Genomic DNA, 25,972 nt, shown 5'->3' on the forward strand with positions numbered 1-25,972 from the left:
AATAATGTAAAGTGTTAGCTAATATTCTTGGGATTGTAATTTCTATATTTATGTATTATGTTGGATTTAGTATTTGTTCCAGAGGGTCCAAGTAAAGACAAAAAAGCCTGTGTCTTGCACGCTTTTGAATCTTGGCATCTCCTTTACGACTGTTAAATGTCCAGTGACAATAGGACAACATTTACAGTTTATGAAAGGAGAAGGAAATATTTATGCAGAGCTAGCAGCCTTCATTCTACAAGGCTAAGTTGGGCTCCAATTAGTCGATGCAGACCTGAATCTAGCTCATGTAGAGCTAAATATCTTTAAATAGTTTCTGTCACAGTACTGGAAGGATGCTAACCAAGCACTTCCTATCAGGTTGAAAGACTTCTGGGGTGAAAAATACTTAACTAGAGAAGTTGTACACTTTGAAGTGAAACATAAGCCTCTTCTATCTTGAGGGGAGCTACTATAAGGTATGAGATAATGCTGTTCTTTCAGTCCCTGAAAGATGTGTGACAGTCCATGCTGTGAAGGAAAAAACAAGTTCTCTTAAAGCACTGACTCATACTCAGTCACCTAAATGCCACACGTCTTCTATATTCACTGCCAACATTTCACTTTCATTTCCTTAACTTCTCTTTTATATAATCTGCTCATTTCTAAAGAATAGCTATAAAATCACTCTCCACATTGCAAATTAATAGAAATGCAGATCTTGGTTATCTTGCTTTTTATTGTTTGGATTACTTCCCATTTATTTACTGTAGTATCTTTGCAGCAATTGTAGTTGAAGTGTATTTGTTTTCAACTGTTGAAGGTACAATTTTATGTGTAAAATCTACTTTAGAAGTTGTTGATTTCTAGAGAAGAGGGAAGGCTCAAAACAGCCAGCTATGTAGTCTGGGGGCTGTTAATCCACTATTGGGTAGTACGGATTTTCCTTTCCTGTCATCTATGCAAGGTGAAAGTTAGTGATAGAAAGGCTAGAGAAGAGTCTTTGTAGCTTATTCATAAATTCCCTTCTTATCCTGCATCTCTGCTTGGGACTACTCACGTGAGTAAAGCCATGTGTGTGTTTGTGCTTGCAGGTTTAGGACTGTGAATGTGTGAAAACCATAAAGGCAATACAGAAAACTTACCATGTCAAATACTTTTAATTTACTTTTGATGTGAGAAAATGGGGAATAAATTATGTGCAAGAGAAAGTATTAGCACTCAGACATGTGAGCTGTGGTAAGGGAACATTGTTGTGTGTCGGCTGATCCATGTTGATGGTTTGTGTGTATGCTCTTAGCTTGTGGCAGATGTGAATTAGCTGGCTTAGAGCTTGAGAGCCAACTGAGGCTTCTTCACTGTAGACTAAGCTAACTCAAGTTACTTAGTATTTGCTACAGGTGAAGAGAGTGCAGATGGGTAGTTAGTGCAGAGCAGCTGATGATGTGCAGTAATTTATTACATGGTAACTTGTTCATGTGTTTGAGACTTCAACAGAGAAATGTCAGTCAAGATGTCCTCAGGAGTTTCATGTTTGTGTCTGTTAAAACTGAAAAAGTATTCAAACAGCAAGAAAGTGTTGTCCTTAGACTATTAGAAGATAAGGCAGAGTCAACTTTTTCCTCTCGCTGTGGATGAGCTCTCATTAACCAGAGTCGTTGGAGGGGCTGTATTGGTTTTTTATGACCTTACAGAACACCTTCCCCTCCCTAAGACAAAACCAAAAACTTTTGGATACAAAAACTTAGCAAAACCTGCCAGTTAGGGTTAGAGCATCAGCAGCTTATAAGGAGCAGGAGAGCCCTGCTGCTCTTTGCATACAGAACACTAGGTCCCAAGGCTCTTGTCATCTCTACTGTGTTCTTCTGTCCTTCCAGGGCACCTGACTGATAGTGAGTGCAATCAGAGGCATGTTTCCAAAAAGAGCTCGCTGGCAGACCGCAAGAGGAGTTCTAGCCGCTCTCGGCGAAAAGGAGATGAGGCTCAGTCATCAGGATACCATAGTGAAGGCAAGAGATGTTACTTTATTTCAAATACCAGTATCTCTACATGTTTTTAAGATCTCGGTGTGTACATTCTCTCACTGATTCTTACATTTGTGTCTGTGTTATTTCCTGTCCTTTTTTTTTTTGGTTTGGGGGAGTGTTGGTTGGATTTTTTTTATTTTGTGGGGTTTTTCTGGTTTTATTTTTTACTTTTCAAAGTCTGCATGAAGATGTAAGTGGGACTGCTAGTTTAATCTGAAGTTATTTTTGTGGCTTTTGCTGTCTCTGTAAACTACAGGAGAAACCTTGAAGGAGAAACAAGCCCCCAGAACTGCCCCCAAACCATCCAGCAGCACCAGCAGGCTGAGGGAATTTAAAGAGACAGTGAGCAATATGATCCACAGCAGACCACAGCAGATTTCTCAGATCATCCAGAATTCCCCTCGTGGAGGGAGTAGTGTGGATCAGGCAGAAACACGACCCTCAAAAAGCCTTTCTGCACTCTCTCGAGACTGGGAAGTGGAGAGTATCAGTAGTGAGTCTAAATCAAGTTCATCTGGTAGGTACCGGCCAACCTGGAGACCCAAAAGGGAGTCTCTGAATATAGACAGCATCTTCAGTAAAGACAAGAGGAAACACTGTGGCTACACTCAGCTTAGCCCCTTCTCTGAAGAAGCAGGTAGGAATTTGAGAAGAAAGATTTATTTTGAACTGTGTGAAATTTATAATACTTCACTATCCAGTTTTGTTTAACTGAAGTAGGAAAGTGAAATTTTGAACATGGTATTTAGGTCAGTGTTGAGTTGTGTACTTGAAGACTAGTTTCTGTGTGGATATTCATGTTGCATGTATGATACTTTGTTTGCTTTCTGTGTGCTAGATTTCACATGTAAGAAAATAATAAGGGAAGCATTACTGTCTGTGCTGCTTAGATGGATACAGGGCTAGACTGCTAAGTATCTCTAAGTTCATCCCTTGGAATGGCCTTTTGTACTGGTCTACTTTTTTCTCTGGCTCATCATGGTGTTTTTGCATGATGGCTCAGACTGTGGTGCAGTGAGTATCTTACCCTCACAAGAACTCAGCATTGATACGTAAGAGCCTGGCAGCCAGTTCTGATTTATGTGGGACCATTTTACACCATAGCAGCTGTGCAACGTGTACATAGAGAATTCGTCCTCAGCTCTGCTGTTTTTGAAGGTAACAAAATCTGTTGCAAAACAACTTTGGGTACCTTCTGTTGCCCCTGCCCCAGACTCCCACTTCCCTTTCTCTGGTCTGTAAATGAATATAACAAGTAGTTTTCTCCCTATCAGGAGGAAGGTTCTCCTGAAGATGTAAAAGCTGTGGAGAGCAGATGTTTACTAGTTCCTGGGTTTTATGCTGTTATGCTACTGGAGCTGCTATGCTTCCATCTTAGAGTGCTTGAAGGACAGTGTGTGGATGAGAAGGGCGAGGCTTGTGTGACTGACAGGGGAGTTATGGTTAGTGAGGATGCTGTTCCAGAAATCTGGGGGCCTGGAGAGAGGGAGGGACAGATGATCCACTAGGAGCAGCTAAAGATTGAGAACGATTGGGCAGCATAAAGGAAAGTATATAGGGAGCGTGAAGGGAGAAGAGAACACAGCTCCAGGGAAGGAAGCAAGGGAAGCAAACAAGAGGCAAGTTGTGAAATCAGTAAGGAAGAATTAAAAAAATGTTATCCTGTCCTCTATGAACTAATGTTATGTAAACCTCGTCAAATTGTAAATGACAAAATAAACAATGCACAAAGTGCAGTGTCTGAAGTAGATATGACAGAGTATGATAATACAAACTGGAAATGCAGTTGGGTATACTGTAAAATGACCTTATACAAATACCAATTGTTACGGGGATGAAGAGATTTTCTTTCCAGACTTGATTGTTAACTGGAAGAGAATATGGTAAGTTATACTAAAGGGGAGAGACCAAATTTATTGAATAGGTTATTGGTTATTATTACTAGGAATGCTTTAAAAGTATTGGGGTTTTTCTGCTTAATATTGCTAGTTTTACACTAAATTAAAGGCAGCACTTCTGATTTAAGCATGGTTGAGAAGCTAGCAGAAGTATAGATGATTTGCTGGTATTGAAGCTTGGATCTACCAATCTATATTTTTTTTGTCTTGACAGGTAAAGAGTTGATTGAGAATGAGGTGAATGAACATGCTGTTCAAGAAACAAGATCAAGCCAGTCAAATGTCAGATACAAGCGTGGTGTGCTAGGCCGGGGCACCCAGCATCATATGGTGGATCAACATCCACATCTAATACAGAGGATGGAGTCTGGCTATGAAAGCAGTGAACGCAACAGCAACAGCCCAGTTAGTCTGGACATGCCCTTGTCTGAAAGCTCAAGTACCCACAGGTAGATTTCAACAAACTCAATTTTTGAAGTGATTGAAATCTTGATTTCTTTTTTGTAGTTACATAATGGTGTAGAACTTTTTTTTTAAGTGTAAAATGGCACCCCTAGCTTGGGGCAGAGGTAAAATAGGGAAATAAGAATCTGAGTGAGTTTGGTTCCTTTTCTTGTCAGTATATTGATAGCTTACTGCTTATGAGAAGGAAAAGAAATGGGGTTCAGTTGAATGAGAAATGTTGAGTAAAATGGTGCATCTGAAATAATTATACCCCTCATCTATGACTTAAAAACTCAACTAAAATATCAGACTTTGTGCTTGAACAGCTCAGACCTTTTTGTTTCAGTTAAACCGTTGCTTGATAGCAACCTTGTAAAAAATGAGAAATCAATAGTCTTGTAAAGAAATCTTTGATATTTTCAGTCTGAAAGGTTCACTGAAGTCTTGCAAGACACTTGCAGTATTTATATGCAAAAATAAATAGGCAGCACCATGTGTTTCTCTCCTTGGCTTGAGAAGCTCTAGGCAATCATGGACTGAGACTGTTTATGGCCAGAATAGTAGATTTTCAGCTGTGAGAATCAGTTGAGAACAGCTACCAGACCACAGTTTTAATATACATTGCATACTCTTATGGAGAAGAATAGGATTATTGTCCTCCCCCTTGTTAATTTTCCCTATTTCTCTCAATATTTTCTTATGGTAGACTTTTTAAAAGTTAAATTAAAATGCAGGTATTTATGTGATGATTAAAAAAAAAAAGTAGATACAAATCTCTCCAGGAGAAATTATAAAATGGTAAACTATAATTACTTTTTTCTTGAAGGGATGTTCATATGAAACGAGCAGGTGGGTTGGTTCCTGCCTGGCGTAACATCCCAAAATCTCACAGTAGCAGCATCTTGGAAGTGGAGTCTACTTCATCAATTGCGAGTTGGGCAAACAGCCCACGCACCATTGGAAATGGTAAGATACACCTCCTTGATAGCAGTTGTTTTGCAAGGTAAATTGTTTTGGAGTTGTTCTTTACTTTCTGGATGTTTTATATTCACAGTAAAACTATGCAGAAATGGAAAGGAAGCATTTGAGGAACATAGTTTTACAAGATATAACTTAGAAGATTTACCAAAGGGGCTTGCAAAAAGCTTTGTTAAATACTTCTTTGATCGTGTTGCTCTGGCATATTTTCTGAGCATTGACTTAACTGATAAAGTAAAGCTATTTTTCCTATTATATTTGCCATAACTCACTATTCTGCCATCAGTAGAAAATGCCTTTCCAAACTTAACTCATAATAACTTAGTAGGATTGACAAGTCCTAAAAACAATCTCATAATGTTATACAAAATTCAAAATTGTCAGATATGAGAATTGATATTTACAAGATGTTTTGGCTAAGACTAAGCTTTTCTACGGATATGCATTCTGATTATGTGTCATTCTGAGCAAATATTCTGTAGAATGAGGAAGGGAAAAGGAAGGAGGGGAGACACTTCTTGAATACAGGTCATAGTTGAAGTGAGAATGATGACGGATTTCTGCTGTGTTGACTAGGGTATTGATACGCTTTATTTTCCTCCCATCTTTATCTGCTTGTGCAGTTGGATGAAAAGCATCTCAGTTGAAATCCATTTTACTTACTAAAGCTAATGAACTGGATAATTTGACATAGCATTATTTACAAATTATAAACACAATAAGAGGCCTCAGGATTTCAGAATCTTTTTAGGATTATCTCTTCCAATAATTCTCCCTGTTCTGTTTGCTGTTTCTTGGGTCAGTGCATGCAGGGTGGGCTGTGCTGCAGGGGAGCTTGAAGCAATACTGCAGCATTTGTGCCAGTCGCTGACACAGAGAAGGCAGTTGGAAACCAAATGGCTTGGGCAGGGTTTTAAAAGTAAAATTTAACAAAGCAGAATTTGTGATCTGAAATTCTGTGGTCTTGGCTTGGTCAGTCTGTTATTTTCTAATGTTAATTGTCTTCTCCATTAATATTTCTTTGTCTTTTAATGAATACTTTCTTGAAGAGAATTTACTATCAAAAAAGGAGTGGTTTTGTTGGTTTATTTTGCTTTTTTGGTTTTTTTTGGAAGGTGGGGAGATGTTTGTCCCTTTGAAGAGTGAACTGGATGAATTGCAAGAGGAGGTGGCAAGGAGAGCGCGTGAACAAGAACTACGGAGGAAAAGAGAAAAGGAAATGGAAGCAGCAATGGGCTTTAATCCCCGTCCCAGCAGGTTCATGGATCTAGATGAACTGCAGAATCAGGGTAACTTTTTGAATACAGTATATTCTGCAGTGCTGAAGTTTTTTGAACCTTTGCACTTAATTTCCTACTGTATGTGTCTTTCTCTTTCTCTCCCCCTCCATTACAGTTTTGTGCCTGCAGTTAGTGAAAGACCATTAATTTCAAACCTATAGGATGAGGAAAAAAAACCTGTGGTTGGTATTTTGACCAAATTCCTTCTTAAATGACACAACAAAGTAATTCAGAGGTGTTTTAATATATCAGGTGTTTTAATATATTTGCACCTTTCCATTTTTATGGTAATATGCACCGTTATTAGTATTGATATATAGATCTAGCTATAAGGCTTCAACCAACATCTTGAATGAATTGTTTGTACCTTCCAGATTCCGCAGGTCCACTTGCAGCATAGCTTGTTCATTTAGGCTATTGTTTGGTTTCTGATTATTTCTGGTAGCATCACTGCCTTAAGCAGTTCTGCTTGTTCCTGCCCTTTACTTTCCACTCTTCCTGCCCAACTGTGCAGCCACAGCACAGGCATGAGAACAAGTACTGTGGCAGTCTTAAGCTGGATCTAATTGAAAATCTGAGCTGAGTTTTTCTAAGGAAGAAGAGTTGAAAAAAAAAAAAGCAAAATACTAACTTTGATTGTCTCTTCCATGACTCCTCATGTTTCTGGCAGAGAATAGCAGCAGAAGAGGTTTAATTGGAAGGATGGAGCTGCAGCAGAGAGAACCTGGTGACAGGATTCACATGTATTGTTTTTGTTTTAGCCCTAAATCTCCATCAGCCAGTAAGGGGAATCAGAGAGAAGGTGGGATGAAGTGCACTGACCCAGATGAGAGTGAAGCCTCAAGCCTGGTAGAGGACTTTACTGGGGGGTTGTTGGTGGGTCACCAGAGCCAAGGAAGGTGTAGTAAACACCTAGGCACTGCTCCCACAAATGCATGCACGACTGGGGCAAACCCACTGTGGCCTCCTGTGTTGCCAGACCTCCTGGTGTCCCCATGCTGCTTGCTCAGATCTCTTGTAGGCAAGAGTTGAAGTGCTGGTCTGCTGCTACAGGACAGAGAAGGAGGAGAGTGGCACCCCATGGCAGCCCAAGCTCTGGGGACAATACAGCTAATGCTCTGAAGCCTACAGCCATGCCAACTGCTCAGTAGCCAGAATGTCATTGTCAGGGGCAGCTGAAAAATACGATCTCTGTGAGAATGTCTGACTGTGGGAATGTTTATATGATTTTTGATGACCATCAGTGTGCCATTTAGTTATCGTTTACAGTCCTGCTGTGACCTGCCAGTAACCAGGTGAAAAATTCCAATGCACCAGAGCAGATGGAAATCTTTTTTTATTAGCATTAGTGTTTACTTTTGGTAACATAAACACTAATGATGTGAAAATAGAAAAGTAAATCTCCTTTGTTGAGCATGAAGATGTCTCCTCTTTTCTTGCCTGAAAGAAAATAGCATATTCTCAAAGACGTTATCCTTCTTGTTGTATTAGTTGGTAGAAGCAAAAATTGCATAGCTTTTCCTTGTTAAAAAGAAAATAAACTAGAATAATGCTTAATCAAAAAAAGACTTTAGTAAAATGTTTAAGGAGTTTACAGGCATTGACTTGAGATCTGGAAAAGTTTTTGTTTATTCCTCTTAAGTCTTTCCCCACCTTAGTCAGAGATTCAATAACTTAACATTAACAGACTGCTTGACTGTCTGGAAGGCTTGCTTGTATGCAGAACTCCAGAACACTTGTGACTCATTTTCCCCTCAAGTAAACTGCTAAATTCATGCAAAGAAAGCTAACTTTAGTATACGGGCCTTGATTACAAGCCTCAGTAGCTTTGATTTTGAAACTTAATGTGCTGCTTGATTAACTCACTGCTCTAACAACTCACTTCTCTCTGCAGTACTTGCTTTCAATGTGAGTTCTTTAGGGTTTATGGTATAAGAGCATTTGTGTTTACATCTGTGCACAAGGGTGTTGGAGAGTAGGCTAGGCCACAGCATATGTTATGCAAGCTGAGAAAACATAATTTATTTTTGGCTGATAAAGATACCACAATGACAGAGACATTCCATTAAAAAAACCCACCCCTAAACAAATCAAAAAGTCAAGTTTTAGTTTGTTTTCCCCTGCCTTATTTGAATATGTGTATCTTGGTGCATAACTTGCACAATGCCTCATAGGTGACACTGGATTGTTTGGCATTTTCTCCTCACAGAAATGGATATTCTGATGTCAGGACACAGTAGCATCATCGTTCTCTTTTGTGTCCAAGGATGATTTATCTTTCTCTTCTCCAACACTGTTTTCTAAATAGTTGCAAAAAGAATTTTTTATAATTGCTCCTTTCTTCTCAGCTTCTTAAACCTGTCTGTTTCCTTCTTCAGTGCTGCAAGACCACTAGGTTGTCATATTTTGTGTCTCTTTCAGCAGTTGAACACGTTTGTAGAAGTATTTCATGCAGGCATTTACACTCGCACTCAAGTCTGAGTTCTGTTCCCCAGACACCTCAGTTGTTTCAGTTTTTCTCCATTTTGTATGGAAGTAATTGTCTATCTGAAGAGACAGATGATTTTTGACAGGGGACTTAATGTATAAGGAAAGCCCTGACCTGCTATATTTATTACATACTGATATATTTTGGTTTAGATTTAATTTAGATTAATTTTTACTTGACACAAGTAACCTGATTTGACTGTGATTTGTCTATACCATCTTTTGTACTGATTTAGACTGTTGAAAATATAATAAGCCAGTACAATTTTCTCAAGTAAACAAAATTTGAGGGGGAAAAAGTCTGGTTTCACATTGTTTTACTGTGTGGATGTCAAGCATATCAAGGTGCTCCAGTTGTACTTCTGCTTAGGGAAGGTTAGGTGGTGCTGTCTGGGATATGTGCAGCCTCTGTGAGACTCCATATGTGGAAGATTTTGGCAGTCACGAATGGAATGAGGGTAAGTGAGGGTTCTGCAGTGAATGAAACCAAAATGAAAGGTGCTGCCCATTGCAGGGAGGAGTGATGGCTTTGAGAAGTCGATGCAGGAGGCAGACTCAATCTTTGAAGAGTCGCTGAATCAGGAGCAGAAGGGGGATTGTGCTGCAGCTTTGGCTCTCTGTAACGAAGCTATATGTAAGTAATTCTAACCGCCTGAGCTATTGCGCTTTTGACAGTTTACTAATATCAAAGAAGAAAGTCTGAAACATTAAATCATGTTAAATGGTTAGGTAATAATATGGGGATCCAGCTGGTCTTTGGAAACATGCAGGGAGACAGAATCTTACCTTTTTACAAGCATTCCCTTTTGGGGTTTTAGTCCTATTCCTCTTCATCTCTGTTTTTCATGTTTTCATCTGTTTTTTGTTGTTCTCTCCAGCACTATGGCAGTAATAGCACTGGGGTGCTGATGTGCCCCTTTTGGTGCTAAATGGTGCATTTCAGCAAGCACCTAGTAGGTAACTCCCCCTGCCACTTGGTACTCAATTGTCCCCATCCTCAAGCTAAATTACAAAGGGCATTAAGCTCCCCTGTTTCTTATGGAGGATATCATAGAAAGAAAATGGTAGCTCGCTCTTGAGTCCTTCGGATTAACACAAATGAGCTATGCTGCAGAAAAAAGCATTAGGACATTGAAGTGCTTAAATGCATTGTGCCCTTTGAGAATGTGTGCTATGTGATTTCATTTTATTTTCGATCTTTTTCCATTATGACTGGCTGGCTGTCTCACCCCATGCTCCCCTCTGTATAGAATGGCTACAGAGTGGGTAGCTCCTGTGTGCATTTACGTTTATAAATGGGATCTTATGGACTGCAGAATGAAGGGCGCAGCATACAGCTGTTGTGATAGCTCCATTAGCTTTCATTCCAGCAAGGTATTTGCTGAATCTCAAATCCAAGCTGGGTATTCCTGCACTTAAAGGGAGTCCCAGGTATGGAGGATACAGGAGAAGGGTAGGTGACAGAATGAAGCCTCAGTGTGGTAGGGTTGGAAAGAGCCTGTGTGAAGGGGATGAGAAGTTGGGCCAAAACATGGATAATTTTTTTTTTTTTTTTTTTTTATTTTTTTTTTTTTTTTTTTTACACTTTATTTTAGTTTAGTTTCAATTAACGTTTTTGGACACCTGGCTAAGCTGAATGTGCATTAATGGAAACAATCGCATCCTTGTGAACTCTTTTGTGGCAGTATTTGCATGGTCCATGTTTTATGTTCTTGCTGCATATTTTTTCTTTTTTTTTTCTTTTTCAATTTTCTTCCTTTTTTCTGTTTGTTTTCTGCTATGTTTTCTTTTGCATTTTAGCTAAACTAAGACTTGCCATGCATGATGCCAGCGCTAGCACTCACAGCAGAGCCCTAGTCGATAAGAAGCTGCAAATCAGTATCCGAAAAGCCCGGAGTCTCCAGGATCGTATGCAGCACCAACAGCCATCGCAGCCGCTGCCGCCGCCAACCTGCCACCCACCACAGGGCGGCACCATGGCCCAGTCTACAAGGTAGTCTTAAGTATATCACCTAGACCCAGATCTGAGCTGCGTCTGTGAGCAGTGCAGTCTGGAAAGAAATAGGAAACTATATATATGCCCCTGGATACTCCAAATCCTACAGTGTTACTTCTTATTCCTTTCTTCTTTAGGTTAAATCCTATTATAAGATGGTCAGCTATTGCCCCCCTCCCCCGACTTCACAGAACAGTTCAATGTGCACCTGTTCAGAATGTGATCTGTGACAGACAATTGTAGCAGTCAGTGCCTGGCAGCATCAGTGTTTCAGCACCAAGGGAAAGAATACAATAGGCAATAACCTGGGTTAGAAGGGGGGCTGTGTTAGGATGAAATGTGCAACTGTTTATAATCAGGAGCTGTTTCAGGACTCAGTAAAAATATTGCTATAATTGCTTTTATGTTGGGAACAGCAACCAATGTGTGTTAGTGTTCTGTAGTTTGAAAGTGTCAAGTACACTGATCTTTTCTTTCTAGTCCACTTCTCTAGTTGTGCACTGGTACAACTCTTGGATCCAGATCCTGATTCTGTCACCTTGACTACTTTCCCTGATGCTGTATCATTCTTCATTTTCTTTCTGTGCTTCCCAGCATCCTGTAGCCTGACTTAGCAGCCTCTTCAGCGTCTCTTCATGATTCTTTCTTCCATACTACTTTAACTATAGCATAATTAACTCTGCTGTAACCGATCCTTTATTCCTACCCTCTTCAGCATGCAGCTTATTCCTTCTTTCTTCCCATACCATTCCCTCCTAGCACTAGACCATCCCTATCCAATTTCTAGTTTCTTGAACTGTTACTTTTCTTACCTCTCCCCTTTCTTACATGTTGTATTATCAGAAGTTTAGATGAAATCTCAGATGGGAATCTTTTTTCTTTTCCATTTTTTAAAATGCCACATACAGCTATATACTGAAACTCAGTTAATTTGCACACCTGCCAGGCTATAGTTCATAATGTTCTTTTCTTTTCCTGCAGTAGCTGAATTATATGTAATGAGGGCTGATCTTTTTGTCAATCAGGGATCCATTATATCTTCTTTTACAGGAGAAATGCAGAGCCCCAATTATGCATTTTAGCAAATTCTAAGAAAATGAAATAAAGGAACTTTCTTAACTAATTTTGTAATGCTGAACTTGCTTATTACTGCTCTGTGAAAAGAACATTACTTTTGCAAAAAGTTACATCCAACCAAATGTTAATATTTGTATTGTAGAATAGTTTGGGTTGGAATGGACCTTAAAGGTCATCTAGTTCCAACCCCCCTGCCATGGGCAGGGACACATTCCACTAGAAGCCAATGAAAAGAATCTTTTCATAGCCAGAGTTCTGTACTCTTGATATAAATAACATTGTAAGCAGTGCAAAGTTTGCAATTACTCATGAACAAGGTCATTCTGCTACACATATCAAGTAGGTCTTCATGATAGCTTTTATTGTATGCATCTCAAGAATGAAACAAAGCAATGATGTTACAGTTTCCTTAAGTTCTCTGTTGGAGCTGTTTGTAGCCTGTTGTTTTCTCACAGGCACATGGACTTGGTACTGTTTTTTGTGTCTGTATATTAGAATGCTAACTATTGCAGAAAAATGCCAAGAACATGTATGACCCCAGGATATAATTGTCTTGCATTGGTACATAAAAGAATACAAATTACGTTTAGAAGTATATGTAGAATACAGATTATTACAAAATAATAGCTATATATTTAGCTTAAACTTTATTTAATGTGTTGGATAAATATCTCAGAGATCAGAATACAGAGATGATACGAGGGAAATTTCAACATGTTTCTTCCATTTGTCAAGTCATTCTTCATGAAGTTGCCTGGAGAGAGGGAACCTTATGGAAATATTGTCAGTTCGTGTTCAGATTATGAACATGTCCAAAGTATTTTCAAGAACATCTCACATGTTAATGTTGGAAACAGTTGTTTTGTTTTATATAAATACTATTTTTACTAATCTAACAGTTATCCCTACCCATGCACTCAGTCTGCTGATTAAAGTGCCTAGGGTGCTATACAAGAGTACTTAGAGCCTAACTGTAGCAAAATACTCCTAAAAATATGAAATTGATTCAGTAGATCAGCTATACTAGGAAATCGGAGTTAGAAGCAAAGGACTACCATGTATGTATCTACTGAATTAATGTGAAGTCTTCATCAGAATACGATAAGCAAAGAAAAGTGTGTTGAGGTATATGTCACCTAGTGAAAGTTTTGTACCCTAGGGATAAACGTAAGCAATGACTACTGCTAATCATTTACCCTTCTGTGTGTTTTAGTGAACAGACTGGCCCGCTCCAAGTACTGCTGAGCCAGGAGGTACCACTGGAACCCAACAAAGAAGTGGAATTTGGGTCCAGTTCTTTCTTCCACCCACCTGCTTCCTGCCATGAATTGCACTCATCATTATATCCAGAGTCTTCCTCCTTGCCCCCTTCTGAAAGCAATCCATCCAACAGGATCTCTCCAAACTTCCAGTCTGCTTCTGCTGATTTTCATGACCAAGTTCCCTCTTTTCCCTATAGGCAAGGGTTGGCAGAGAGGTCTGCAAGAACTGAGAATGATGCCCACCATAGTGTGGATTTTGCTGACTCCACAGCCACAGGGCCAAAAGACTATAGGGAATGCTGCAGTAGCAGCAAGTTAGAAGAGGTTAATAACATAATGCCTATTCTCACACCTCAGTACAAATCCCATGCTAACACAGTAAACTCTGGGTCTTTGCCTACACTGTTTCCCTGTCCACATCCACCACAAGCAGCATCTCCTGAAAAGGACAGCCAGCACAATCCTTGTTCCAAACTTGCAAGCTCTCCTGTGCGGCCCAGCATTGATCATTTAGGGGCCTATCATGCAGTGACCCCTGCAACTTCATCCCCTCCACAGCAGTACTCCTTGGATCCTTTGCAGAAAACAAATAAGTACTCCAGAGCAAACAGCCATGAGATTTTATTACCCTCACAGGAAGAATATGGCACAGCAGAAGGTTGCAAATCTGAGGCTTTTAGTACGAAGGGACATGTTCGCTCCTTGGCAGAGCAGTTTCAGAAAATGCATGCAGCCTCCCAGAGAAAAGGTACTCATGAAAAAGGCTGGATTGCTTCAGTGTGTCAGGATGAGAAGTCTCCAAAGTTAACACAAAAATCTTTCATCAACCCTTCATCCTCTGGTTACAGACAGCTAATCAATCAAAATCAAGAGAACAAAAACCAGTCTTCTGAAAAATTACACGCAACTGTGGATATTAGGGACGAGGTAGTTTCTTTGGAGGGTTTTAGTGCCCAACATTTTGCTTCTAAGAGTATTTCTTCTCACAGTGAAGAGCTGTGTAGAAGAGGTGGACAGAATATAGCAGACCCCGCACCCTTCATGGAAAGGCACTGTCATGATGGAGGAATGAAGCAGGTGGATGATGGAGCTACTAGTAGCATGGTTGCCTCTATGCCTGTGGACCATTGGGTGGATAATGTTACTAGGTATTACAGTTCTCAGAAGGCTAATAAGAATACTGAATGGCTTCCTGTTCCTGGGAGGAGTCCACCCCTTTCTAATCAGAGAGCAGTTGGAGATGACTTGAGCAGGATCCCAGTACATCTGCATCCACAGTGGAATCAAGACACAGAACAGGAGCTCTCAGAACTGGAATCCCTCTATCAGACTAGTCTGCAGGCATCTCAGGCCACTAGGCCTTTCTTGGGAAGACAGGACAGTGCTAGGTATCCATTTGACCAATCAGGTAAGAATGATGCAGCTGTTTTTCTTGGTTGACCTGCCTGTGTACTCCAATATAGGTGAAGGTATGTTTTCCAGTTGATTTAGTTAAATGGGCATGAATTTGTGCACAGATGCAGAAGGATTCAGGTTGTGGACTCTGAAAACGTTCTGACTATACAGGTAGAGAAGCAGTGTGATAGCACTGCCTGGGGAGGCTGCAGAGTAGCTTAGCTGTTGGTCTTGGCAAACAGAGAGCAACATCTGTTAAGAGTAACATAGAAATACTTGATCCTGTTTTCAAGCAGGGAGTTAGTTGCTTATGTCAGGCTGCTGAATTTTGCTGTTTGAAAGTCCTACATCACCTCTGGAATTTATTAAGCTGTTACTGTGCCTTAAGTTAATGTTCTCCACACTTGTGAATTTTAACTGATTGTATTGTATTTGAGAATTCAAGTCTGTACCTGATTGAGGGGATAAGTTTTAAAAGTTGTTTCCAGATCTGAGAGTTGAACTTGTGTTTTGCTACGGACTGCCTGCTTTAAGTTGTGGAAAATTACTTGTGAAAGCAGCACTGAGTACACAATCTGCACTAAGATCCTTGAGACCTTGTGGATTAGTTGGTGCCAAAAGAAAGCAGATTCTGTTGCTGTTGGTGAGAACATCCAGCTGTTGCTGGAGACATTCAGTCAGAATCTGATGACAGCAGTTCAGTTCCACTTAAGCTGATCTAATCTTCTGCATGAGAGAGGGCAACCTTGATTCTCTGCTTAGCAGAGTAAGTTTCTTTATAATCCAGGTCATAGCATTAGAGGTAAGAATTTTCTGGTTAAATACAAAGCAGCCTGAAAGTTTTGATGGGTACCAAAGTGATGTGTATATATATGTGATATATATTGCAGTACATACACAAAGGTTTTCCCCTGCCCTGCACCTGTGGAGGTGGAGCCTCCATTGTTCCTGAGAAATGAAGCCTGGCTGTGACCAGACAGAATGCCGCACTAAACTCTTGAACAGGTTTTTATTCAACAGCTTGAGTTTTCAATGAAACTCTCTTGTCTTGCAGTCTACTGGCAGACCAGGTAACACATCCAAAGATGGCCATTTACCATTTGTTGTCCTGTTGATTTTCTTTCAGAGTTAGGCAAGGTCTCACTTCACAGCCTTGCAGATACTCTCTTGCATGGGCTTGAATCAGAAGGTCTTATGTGTTCCTACTTAGCTTACTGATTTTTGGAAGCCCTTTCTGGAAATCTAATAGCATAAAGCCCTGTTGCTTTAGTGTTAGTTAGAGCTTCAGAGTTCTCTCATCAAATGCCCCGTTTCTTATGCTGACACTTTTCTTGTCTGTTTTCCCCTACATATATGAGGGATATGATATTCTTCTGAAGTGAAGTTTGCGTTTGAGATCTTTACTTCTGGTTTGCTGTGACTTTCAGATGTCTCTTCCCAAGTTCTGCAAATTCTGTATAAAAACAAAGTTTGACCCAGTGCATCTACTGTGATGAACTGGATGCGAATCACCTGTGTGGGTCTAGGACATCTCTTTCTCACTTTTAACTTGGATTACATATGCATTTGCAAATGCTGGTTTAAGCTTTCTGCCCCATATCAACTGGCTTTGTCAGACCTTTGCTCAGAATAATGGTGAAAATACCCCTGTTTCATTACAGAGATTAAAACAACGACCTGATCCTCCAAATGCCACTTCAGTGAAGAAAATGCGTTGTTACCAGCACATCACCTTTCTTCCTTTATAGACAGATTCCCTGTGACTGTTTTTATTAGGCCACTGATCTGCCTGTCCGTTCCTTGAGAAATTTTAGGATTATAACTGGTTGGTGGGGATGGCACTGAAGTGAAGTAACTCTAGCAATCCTAGTTAAAAATAACACTTTATGTAACCAGCACAAGAAATGGCTGATGAACTGTAGCATTGGGTGGCAACAAGCAGGTGAATGTGTGGGGAAATTAAAGCTGTCGAGTCTTGTTTATCCTAAGTAACTTTAGGTAACTTCCTCCTGGTAGCTGATTTTCTGTCCCTTTAGGCCCACTCAACTCTCACCTCTGTGCCAAACAAGTGCTGCTGTACATTTAACTCTTAAATAGTTCAATTAATTGCTCCCCAGAAGCCTGCAAAAGGGCTAGTGAAGCATGTGCAAGTATCCCAATAGACACTCTCGTGTTGAAATGTTGGTGTATATTGATATATATAAATGTTGCTTATATATTGAAGCTCAAAGGATCTCTGGTGCCTTCTCGTTCTCTGTGTATAGTCTGCCTTTGCGGGAGTCAGATAGTCAGAAATGCACCATAATGTGCAATCAAGTGTTGAATTTAATCATAGTGTGTTTCTTCTTAGTCTCTGCGAACCTGAATATGAGGAAGCTGCATGCTACAGCTGGTATGGGTCTCTCGAAAACCCCAACAGCAGAGATAGAGCGCAGTCTGTGTGGAGCCACTGTCTCTTCTGTCTCCAAGGTGACATGCTGTTACTTAAGATGTGCTAGAGGGGGAAGTGAAAGAATTTTAAATGGGAGAAGTGGAATATATTATGAAAAAGGTAGGGGGGTCATTGATAATAATGTTAGAATTTTAAGTGCAGTCTAGCTCAGGATTAATTATCTCAAAAATGAGTGACTCATGCTACGTGCAGCTTGCATGCAATCAAATGATCTAAATTCTGACTTTGAGGAACATGTCCCTGAAAACTTCAATATCTAGTCTCTTTGAACATATTGACGTGAATTTTCTTGCACACAACTCACTGTGATGTTAACACTTGCAGGGGCACAGACTTGTTTTTTTAATACTGTGTCGCTATATTTTGAAAGCAGGGAATAATTTTGGTATTTTGCTACAGTTGGTAGTTGGTCATCTCGAAGTGGGAGAAGATGCTTTTCCTTCTTTTTTTCTGGGATAAAATGTTTAAATAACTGGCAGTTACATATCAGTGCCTGTATATGAAAACATACAAATATTTTCAAGGGGAAATGACACTTTCTGTAGTACTTCAGTACTCATTAAAGGGAGCTTAAATGGCCTTGCTTATATGGAACAGAGGAAAAGAAAGGAGGATTAAACATTTCCCTTGCTAACATAAGATTAACAAGTTTCCAGCACTCATCAAATTATCCTAGATTTTTTTTGGTTATGAGAACATTGTAGTACTTTTATCATAGGATGGCTGTCAGCTGGAGCCATGATTATCTCCACAGGGGCAGTGGTGCCTGTAGCAGCAGCCAGTCCTTTAGGTAGATTCATCCTAGTAGAGGCTTTATATCCTCACTTTAGGTATTTATAAAAGAATAAATCTCACTTAGACAAATCAATCAGTGTATATTTATGAAAGAAAGAAAGACTATAAGGAATAACATTTTAAATCACCAGATCCAAACAGATCCATTTTCTTTAAGTTTTCAAGGTAGTACCTGAATGAAAGATTTCATTCAAAATTCATTTCAAAGGATTCATTTCAAAAAAGAAAAGTTCATGGAGTTTCACTGAAGCATAGTCTGTTAGATTTATCTTGATCTCTTCCCTGTAATTATTATACAAAATTGATATTATGGAGAGCTCTTTCTGAAATGTGTGATGTTGTCTGCAGGTCATGTATACCAGAGAACATAGCAGGGAACCAGAAGAGGAGGAAATGTACAGTGCAGAGAATTTCCGTCGCATTGCTCGCAGTCTCAGTGGGACAGTCATCTCAAACAGAGAGGAGACCTTGGTCTCTTCTCACAGTTTTGTAAGTAGAATGATGCGCAGCTTTCCAAAGAGCCATCATCTGTGTGTAGGGTTGCTGTTTTCTCTGTCTGCGTTTAGTTATAAACAGACAGCAGACAACTGAATAATAAGCCATGATGAAAGCTTGTCTTTGTCAACTTTTGTTCTCTTTTTGGAAGAAGAATAAGTTTTTATTTAAGCAACAAAGCCATCTTCTTCAGGAGTCATTGCAGAGTAGTACCTGCTGCAGCTGGTAAGCATGTGAGCTGATATTATTTGCCTATACACAAAGACATGCAGGATAAATATTTTTTTCAGTTGACTCTAGAGTATTTTCAGGAAAGCTTCTAAGACACCTACAGTTTAGGAAAGATACCACTAACAGTGTGGAAGTTTTGCTCTCGTGGGTATATTCAGCAAGTAGCATTTTTAGAGAGTAAATGTAAGCATAAAGGGGAGACAATTCAAGCCAGTTACATACAGGAAGTAACTAAACATAGGGAGATTGATTTTTAAATTTTTATTTATTTTTTCTTTTTCCCTCTGTTATTTCTGTTAAGTAGTTCCAGGTGCAAGTTAAAACTGCCAGTGAGGAAAAGAGTAGCAGATTACTGGTGGTGTTTAGCAACATAACCAGATACAACTTGAAGATTTGGCTTGGATTGATTTTTTTCACAAACTGTGCTTAAGGTTTTATTTTAAACCATCTGCATAATAAATGTAGAAGAGTCTCAGTTTCAAGATCAAAATTTAGACTGGTTGGTCTGATTCTGTCTTTCTGCTGTGTACCAGAAGCTATGAATATGTCAACAATGAATGTTTGCTCCTCAGCATGCTTGAGTTGAGGGCTTTAATGCATACCTGGAGTTGCTGGAGAAGCAATTAAAAACCTCCAGCTATCCAAGGCACCCCTCTCTGCTGAAGGTTTTTATCCACACAACAGAAGCAGCCAATAGGACGGAGGATGGCTGTCAGTCGCCCCTGTTCAAGTTAGTCACCGAACTCAAGCCTGTGATGGTTTTCTATCATACCATTCAGCCATCCCTGCTTTGAGTTTGGTACCTTCTAGTAGGGGGAAATGGTACAGCACTGGTAAATACTTCAGCTGCAACAGGGAAAATCTGTTCATAGTCTGGAATCCGAGCTTTCAGTAAACCTGCAAGAACACAGGAAGGAAGAATGATCAATACCCGTCTTTATTTCATGGCTTGTGTGGCATGGCAGTTTCAGTGCCTGCCCTTGGTCTGTGGATTCAGTTTGTGAACCAAACCTCCATGAGTGGCTTGTGTTTGTTTTGGCTTTTTCTCCTTGGTGTATTTCCAGTCAAATGATCCTCCTAAGTAGCCCACAACTGCAATAAGAGCCGTACTGGATTGATGCAGTTGTTGTTTGTATTTGTTTTTCACATACAGGTGCATGTTTTTGGTCTGGTGAGTCATCCCTTTCCTTGGATCAAAACCATCCTTCTTTGATTCAGCCCAACTCTGTGTTTACTCATCACTTTATGTTCTTTTCTTCTCCTTTCTCATTTTATAAAAGGAAGCACCAAATACGAGGAAAATGCCAGTGGACATCAGCCACCGTTCTTCCAGCTCCACTTCCCTTCCTTTCCCTCATGATCCTCCTGTGTTTCCCTTTGATCCCCAGCACAGCCCAAACCAGGTGCAGCACCTACCCCATGATGTACTGATGCCCAGCATGGTGGGCAAGGCACGTAAACCGTCAGGTAATCACAGGACTTTTCATCCTCCTTCGTGATCAGAAATATTGCCAAAATAAAACTCTTCCGATCTTATCTTTGATAAAGATACTTCACCATCTACCTAAATTCTTCCAGAAATCTGGAAGGATGAATCACATTCTTTCTCTTCTTTGCTACCCTTTTGAGTTTTTTCTGTGACTCTGTGCTAAGTGGACACAACAAAAGGGAGTAATCTTTATGAAAACGTTATGATGATGTTTTATAAAATCATACTTCCATTTTTGTGAACTATTTTGTTTAGTGTAGAAGTAGCAGTAAGACCCACCACCTTGCTGTCATGTATGAGAGTACTTTCACAAGCTACTCATTCCAGCAAATCACGCATGCAGTTGTGCCAACAGAAATAACTGATTCCTGCATGAGCATTATTTTCCCTATGACAGCCATCAAAACTAGTTTGATCTACCAGATTTAAAATATTTTGTTGGGCTCTTCCTTGATGACAAAAGGGCTATTGATGAAATCTGAAGTCTGTGACAGCAGCTGTGGTAGGACAAGGAGGAAATGCAGTGAAGAAGGTGAATGCTATAAAGAGTATGGCTGGCTTTTATTCAGAATTGCATGTCAACCAGTAACTGGGAAGTACGAGTGATTTTGTTTTTCTTTTGTCACGTGTTGGCCACAGCTGAAAATTCTGAGAGGATGACACAAAAAGTGTAACTATGCAAACCTTTTTTTTTTCCTCCTCCCCCAGGAGATCAGAAGAGCATCCTCCAGAAACTTTTGGTTGTGCCTGACAGGGGTGAAACTTTCCAAGGTGAAGACTATGCAGGTGTGGCACTGAGCTATGGAAGTCTCCCTTGTGCACCCAAAGGCACCCTCTCCCACGGGCAAAAGCCTCTTGTTAATCCATATTTAGGAGGTGGAACATCAAATGTCTCTGGCCACTGGCTGAACACGAGCTACCCTGCCAGGCAAACAGCCACGTTACCAGATAAACGAACAACACTCTGGGGGAAACATGCTGGCCAGCCAGGCAGGAGTTTACAGGAAGGCTTCCTCCAGCAGCCTTCACAGCATCAAACATGTGAATCTTATGCCAGCAGATGCAGGCTACCAGCCAGCACAGACTACAGCACTTTAAGAATACCACATGAGCCTTCTTGGGATCCCGGTGCCTCTCAAGGTTGTCCTGTGCCCCCTTCTTATGTTAAGGCCCCGGGTCCAAGGAGAGTTGATATGCCCCCAGAAGATGACTGGCGACAGAACAGCTACACCCCTCAGCCTGGCAGAAGGCGGATGCTGCCAGTGCATATGATGGATGGGACTTTTTCTTCTGCTTCAGAGGCACACAGAAATATGCTGGCTCGAGCAGCAGCGGCTACTGGCACCATGCAAAATAATGGCTGGTGAGATCCCATCCACTCCATATGCCCTAATAAAATACTCTGTGAACAGGCTATAGCTGTTGTCAGAGGATGGATTACATGGAGATAGCAAACTCTTCCAATCGGTATCTGTGCCAGTTTTGTCTTAAAATGTAGCTATACAGTATGAGGAAACTAATTGCACTGTATTTCATTTCTGACACTACTGAACTGGTGTCTGGATGGGGAATTGTAGCTCTTCTAGTCCTGGCCTCTCCTAGCGAAAAAAATGCTATAGGAATGGTAAGCTTCGGGGGCATTGGTTTACGGGTAAGTTCAGAAGTATGCGCATGTTTTGAAGGAAGACAGCCACTAACAAAAGGACATTTTTAAGGACTCTTTTTCATTAAATGTAGCTTTGGTAAATTCTTCACATAAAAAACCCAGCCCTTTCGTTTTCCTCTCCTACCGCTCTCCTGTTCGTTCCTAGGGGAAAAAAATACCTGACCCACCTTCCAGGTTCCAGTAAATCTGCACTTGGCAGGCTAGCAGTTAGTAAAGCAAACCCAGTTTTCAGTGTGCTGAGATCTTGGGCAGAGACCATAGCTGTAGTTGCTGCTGAGGAAGTGGCAGGGAGACATTCTTCACTAAATCAGAATTTTCCCCACTTCCTTAAGGCAAACTAACAATGCTTCAAACAGAAAAGACTGTTAATGCTGCACGCTTAATTACACCAATGTAAACACAGAATAAGTTTAACTATTTTAGTGTCAAACATACTTGCTTTTGTAAGTATTTTTCAAATAAATCTATGAAAATAGTTCTATTTACCTGTCTCTGTGTGAGCTTTCTTTGCCATTTGGCTTTACTCATCACTTGGCCTGAAACTGGATTTATTTTCTTATACACTATTTATTCTAGTTTATTCTAGTTCATTGACAAAGTTTATGTCATAAATACTTAGTTAGATTGGAGAACATGTCTAATTTTGTCCCTGGATTTGATGTGCTTCATCACTACTCTGTGCTTAACTTTCTCCTCATAATGGACAGTAATTAACAGTGTCCTTTGAAAAGTATTTTGAGACTTTGTTGAAGGGAAAAACTACAGAATCTGCAAGATGGTAGTGTATGCAGACAGGACTCTTAGACAGAAAAGTCATTAGAAATGATCGGTGTAGTGGGAAGTGTCGTTTTAATAAGAGTTGCCATCCTGCTCTTGCAGATGTTTTCAGGTGCGTGGTTACGAGAGGTTGAAAAACAGGGCGGGCTCATTCCACGCTTACCTGGAGCTTGGGGCTGCAGCGACGAGGTTCTGGCGCGGGCAGCCCGTGGAAAGGCTCGGCTGCCCTCTAGTGCATGGTGTGCCTTGGACCTGCTTGTTCGTGTTTTGCACCTCAGTGCTCGATGGAACTTAATCAGTTTTTGCTGTTTAGTCTGAGACTGAGTCTCATTCATTTTAATAAATGTCACTTCTCAGTTTCTTGTTTCTAAATAATTGCTATTATGTCTGTTATAATTACAACGTCATGTAACTACATCATGCTAAATTGTGTGTTTCACATTTGGGATTATGTTGCACACTTCTTTGTACTTAACTGCCCCCACTAGCAGTGGTTACCAGAACAAAGCACTCTCTTCTTCCACCCCTCCATTCCATAAAAGCCCTACCAACTTCTGACTTTTTCATATAATGGTTTTGCCAATTTAATAACAAGACACTTTCAACTGTACTAATATTTTCCTAGTTTTCTAAATATAAAACATTGGAGTATTATTTTACTCGATAAAACTATTTGTTTAAGGTTTCTCAGCAGAAATGGAATCATTAGTCTATGGCTGCACATGGACAGACCATAGCCAACTACTAAATTTCTAGCTGTAGAAATTATGATTTCAGGAAGTGACTGCAATGCAGAGGTGGATGTTTGTACAGAAACATTCCTGTTGCAGTTCTCTCTTGCTGGTAGAATACTGTTTAAGTAAAGGGAATCTGAGCAGAAGCAGCCCTTGTTTGTTTTCAGCCTTTTGTTACCTTCAGCAGTTGGAGAAAGTTACAATAGCCCCTGGGGGCAAATGAGGACATGGAAAAGTATTTGATGTTTTGCTTGATTACAGCTCTAAAAAATTCAGGTTGCGGAGTGAGGCTTAAGTAGTCTTGAACTCAGTTATCTTAAAAAAAAAAATCTGCCAAAATAAAGTACAAAGTTACCTCTTCCGGAATCAATGTGGAGTATGAAACATTTGCAAAGAAAATGTGCATGCTTGGATTGATATTTTTTTCTTTATTTTAATCCTAGCTACAAGGAAGAAGTACACTTTCATAAAGCTCTGCAGAATAATCCTGAGTTGATGCAACTCATTTTAATCATCAGCAGTATCTAGTTTTTCTTTTAAATGGAACTGTTGTTTTTATTCCATCATTGCAGTTCTAGCTACCAGGTTTCAAAACTGTTTTCTACATGTCCTGTGTATATCACTTACTACGAAATTACTCTTCAGGCCTCTGGTTGAGTTAAAAGTTGGGACATAACCTCCGAAATATTTCTATACCAAGCAGTATGTTAGTATATCAGAATAGAAACAAACTGAAGGAGATTCAGCAATATATTTAACATGGGAGAAAACATGAAGCTGGAAAAATACCTTTATTTCATCTGTAGCTTGTGCCTGCAAGTCTTAGTGAGGTTAGTAAGTTAGTATTTACCTTGTAATTGTAATGTGACTAACTGCCAACTTGTAAGACTCTTTGATTATATTTATTGGCTATTTAAACCCTAGAAAAATCAGTTATAGATTAGTTTAATAGTTTACTAAAGATCACTGTTGCCTAAAAGAAGGGTGAGGAGGGAGCTTCCACAAGGAACTCATCAGCTATTTTGGAACAGTGTTTCTTAGAGTTTATAAAGCTTCTAAGCTTTGATGCAACATAATCAGGGCTTGCTTTGTAAAATATCAGTCATTGGCTGCAGAGTAGGTTAATGGATGGAATTAAGTGAAATGAAACCCCTACATGGTCAAATTTACGTTTTAAAAGAATTTAATTTCGGGTCTCCCAAAAATAAAACTATTCCCTATATTTGTATGATCTCTCATTGTGTTTATAATATGTGTTGACACGCAGCTGTGTAAGGGGCAAAAAAGAACAATAATAAAATGAAGAGTAAGTTGGTGTTCTAGCAGTGGCAAATTTGTGTAAATGTAATCCTGTATATGGAAAAGGAACTACCTAGTGCAGTTCCTTCTCCTGAAGGCAGCAAACTTTGTGCACACTGTTTAGGGAAATCGTGCTCAGACCCACTGAGCAGCAGATTTGTTCAAATGGAGTATGTATGTGCTGGAGTGTACAGCACTAGAGAGTTAACTGAACGCATTCTGCTTTAGAGAAGTGAGCTGTAAAAGTGCAAGGTTAAGTGCCTGGTCCTTCCGAAACAAAGGCTGCTGTAGCCATGTTAAAATGCAGGAAGTTTGGGAAGAGGGAAGGAACAGCCTTACTGATATTTTCCATGATTGCTAATATTTCTGAAACAGGCTTACCAGTGATGTTTGGGGTAGGATGTGTGAAGTGTAGGCTGGATTCCAGGTTTTGCATCTAATGTCATTTGGTGAGAGGGCCAGGGTAAGGGTGTGGGGAGAAGGAAGGCAAAATAGAAGAGTGAGGGTGGCTTGGAATAGGAAAGAACAGACAGATAGGTGAGGAAGAAAAATTTAAAGAAAACGTGTGCGTTACATTTTTTCAAATGTGTCCGTCTTTCCAAAGAACACGCAGTAACTGGTCAGTCTGAATTTTCTTTCCTTCTTTTAATAGATAAATTCCTATGCAGAGAGGGTCCTCAGTCTGCTGCTGAAGCTTTTGAGAAGGGAAGATTGACAGATGTAGAGAGTAGGCAATGTTCTTTATAGGAGTCTTTTAATAATGTTCATGCCATGGTAAATGAAACGGTGCAGAAACACTTACATACCACCATGTCTATGTATAAATAGACAGACATTGGGCGAACAGTGTAGGTTAAGTTTGTGTTTGTGCCAGCTGGGGCAAAGATAAAAACATGCTTAGGTTTTACAAATATCTCACTTAAGTTAGATGTGTCCTACCACTGTGCTGTCTCCTGTTTAGCACTATGGGCAGCAACAAGCAAAAGTATGAGATTTTCATCCATCTGTGCTTGCTGCCTCTAGCATTTTATCACTGCATAGTCCAGAACCTTTCCAAGCCTAGTTAGATGTCTGCTTTTATGCTAGTTCTTCCACCATTACTAAATATTACTGATGGAGTGTCCTGGGTTGCAGTGTATTCTATTACTATCCTCATGAGCTGTGGAAATCAGGTGGGGCAGTGTTTCCTTTTCTCTTCCCCTCCCTCCCCC

General features: G+C 40.0%; 1 protein-coding gene across 4 annotated transcripts in view; it reads left to right on the forward strand.

Annotated features, from left to right (window-relative positions):
• Positions 1 to 22,436, forward strand: part of USP54 (ubiquitin specific peptidase 54) — a 98,851-nt gene extending 76,415 nt beyond the window's left edge. For 2 of the 4 annotated variants that reach the window (XM_026851425.1, XM_026851427.1), the window contains 12 exons: positions 1,857 to 1,988; positions 2,263 to 2,643; positions 4,119 to 4,353; positions 5,175 to 5,314; positions 6,442 to 6,615; positions 9,608 to 9,727; positions 10,894 to 11,086; positions 13,380 to 14,836; positions 17,174 to 17,292; positions 18,419 to 18,559; positions 20,077 to 20,263; positions 20,994 to 22,436. In XM_026851425.1, coding sequence (XP_026707226.1) covers positions 1,857 to 1,988; positions 2,263 to 2,643; positions 4,119 to 4,353; positions 5,175 to 5,314; positions 6,442 to 6,615; positions 9,608 to 9,727; positions 10,894 to 11,086; positions 13,380 to 14,836; positions 17,174 to 17,292; positions 18,419 to 18,559; positions 20,077 to 20,263; positions 20,994 to 21,652 — 3,938 coding nt within the window. In that variant the 3' untranslated portion in view covers positions 21,653 to 22,436. The remainder of the gene's footprint in view (positions 1 to 1,856; positions 1,989 to 2,262; positions 2,644 to 4,118; positions 4,354 to 5,174; positions 5,315 to 6,441; positions 6,616 to 9,607; positions 9,728 to 10,893; positions 11,087 to 13,379; positions 14,837 to 17,173; positions 17,293 to 18,418; positions 18,560 to 20,076; positions 20,264 to 20,993) is intronic. The other 2 variants (XM_026851426.1, XM_026851429.1) reach the window with 2 other exon arrangements.
• Positions 22,437 to 25,972: the final 3,536 nt, after the last annotated feature.

Source organism: Athene cunicularia, assembly GCF_003259725.1.
Source record: "Athene cunicularia isolate RWA chromosome 6 unlocalized genomic scaffold, athCun1 chr6_part1, whole genome shotgun sequence".
In the NCBI taxonomy this organism is placed as follows: Eukaryota; Metazoa; Chordata; class Aves; order Strigiformes; family Strigidae; genus Athene; species Athene cunicularia.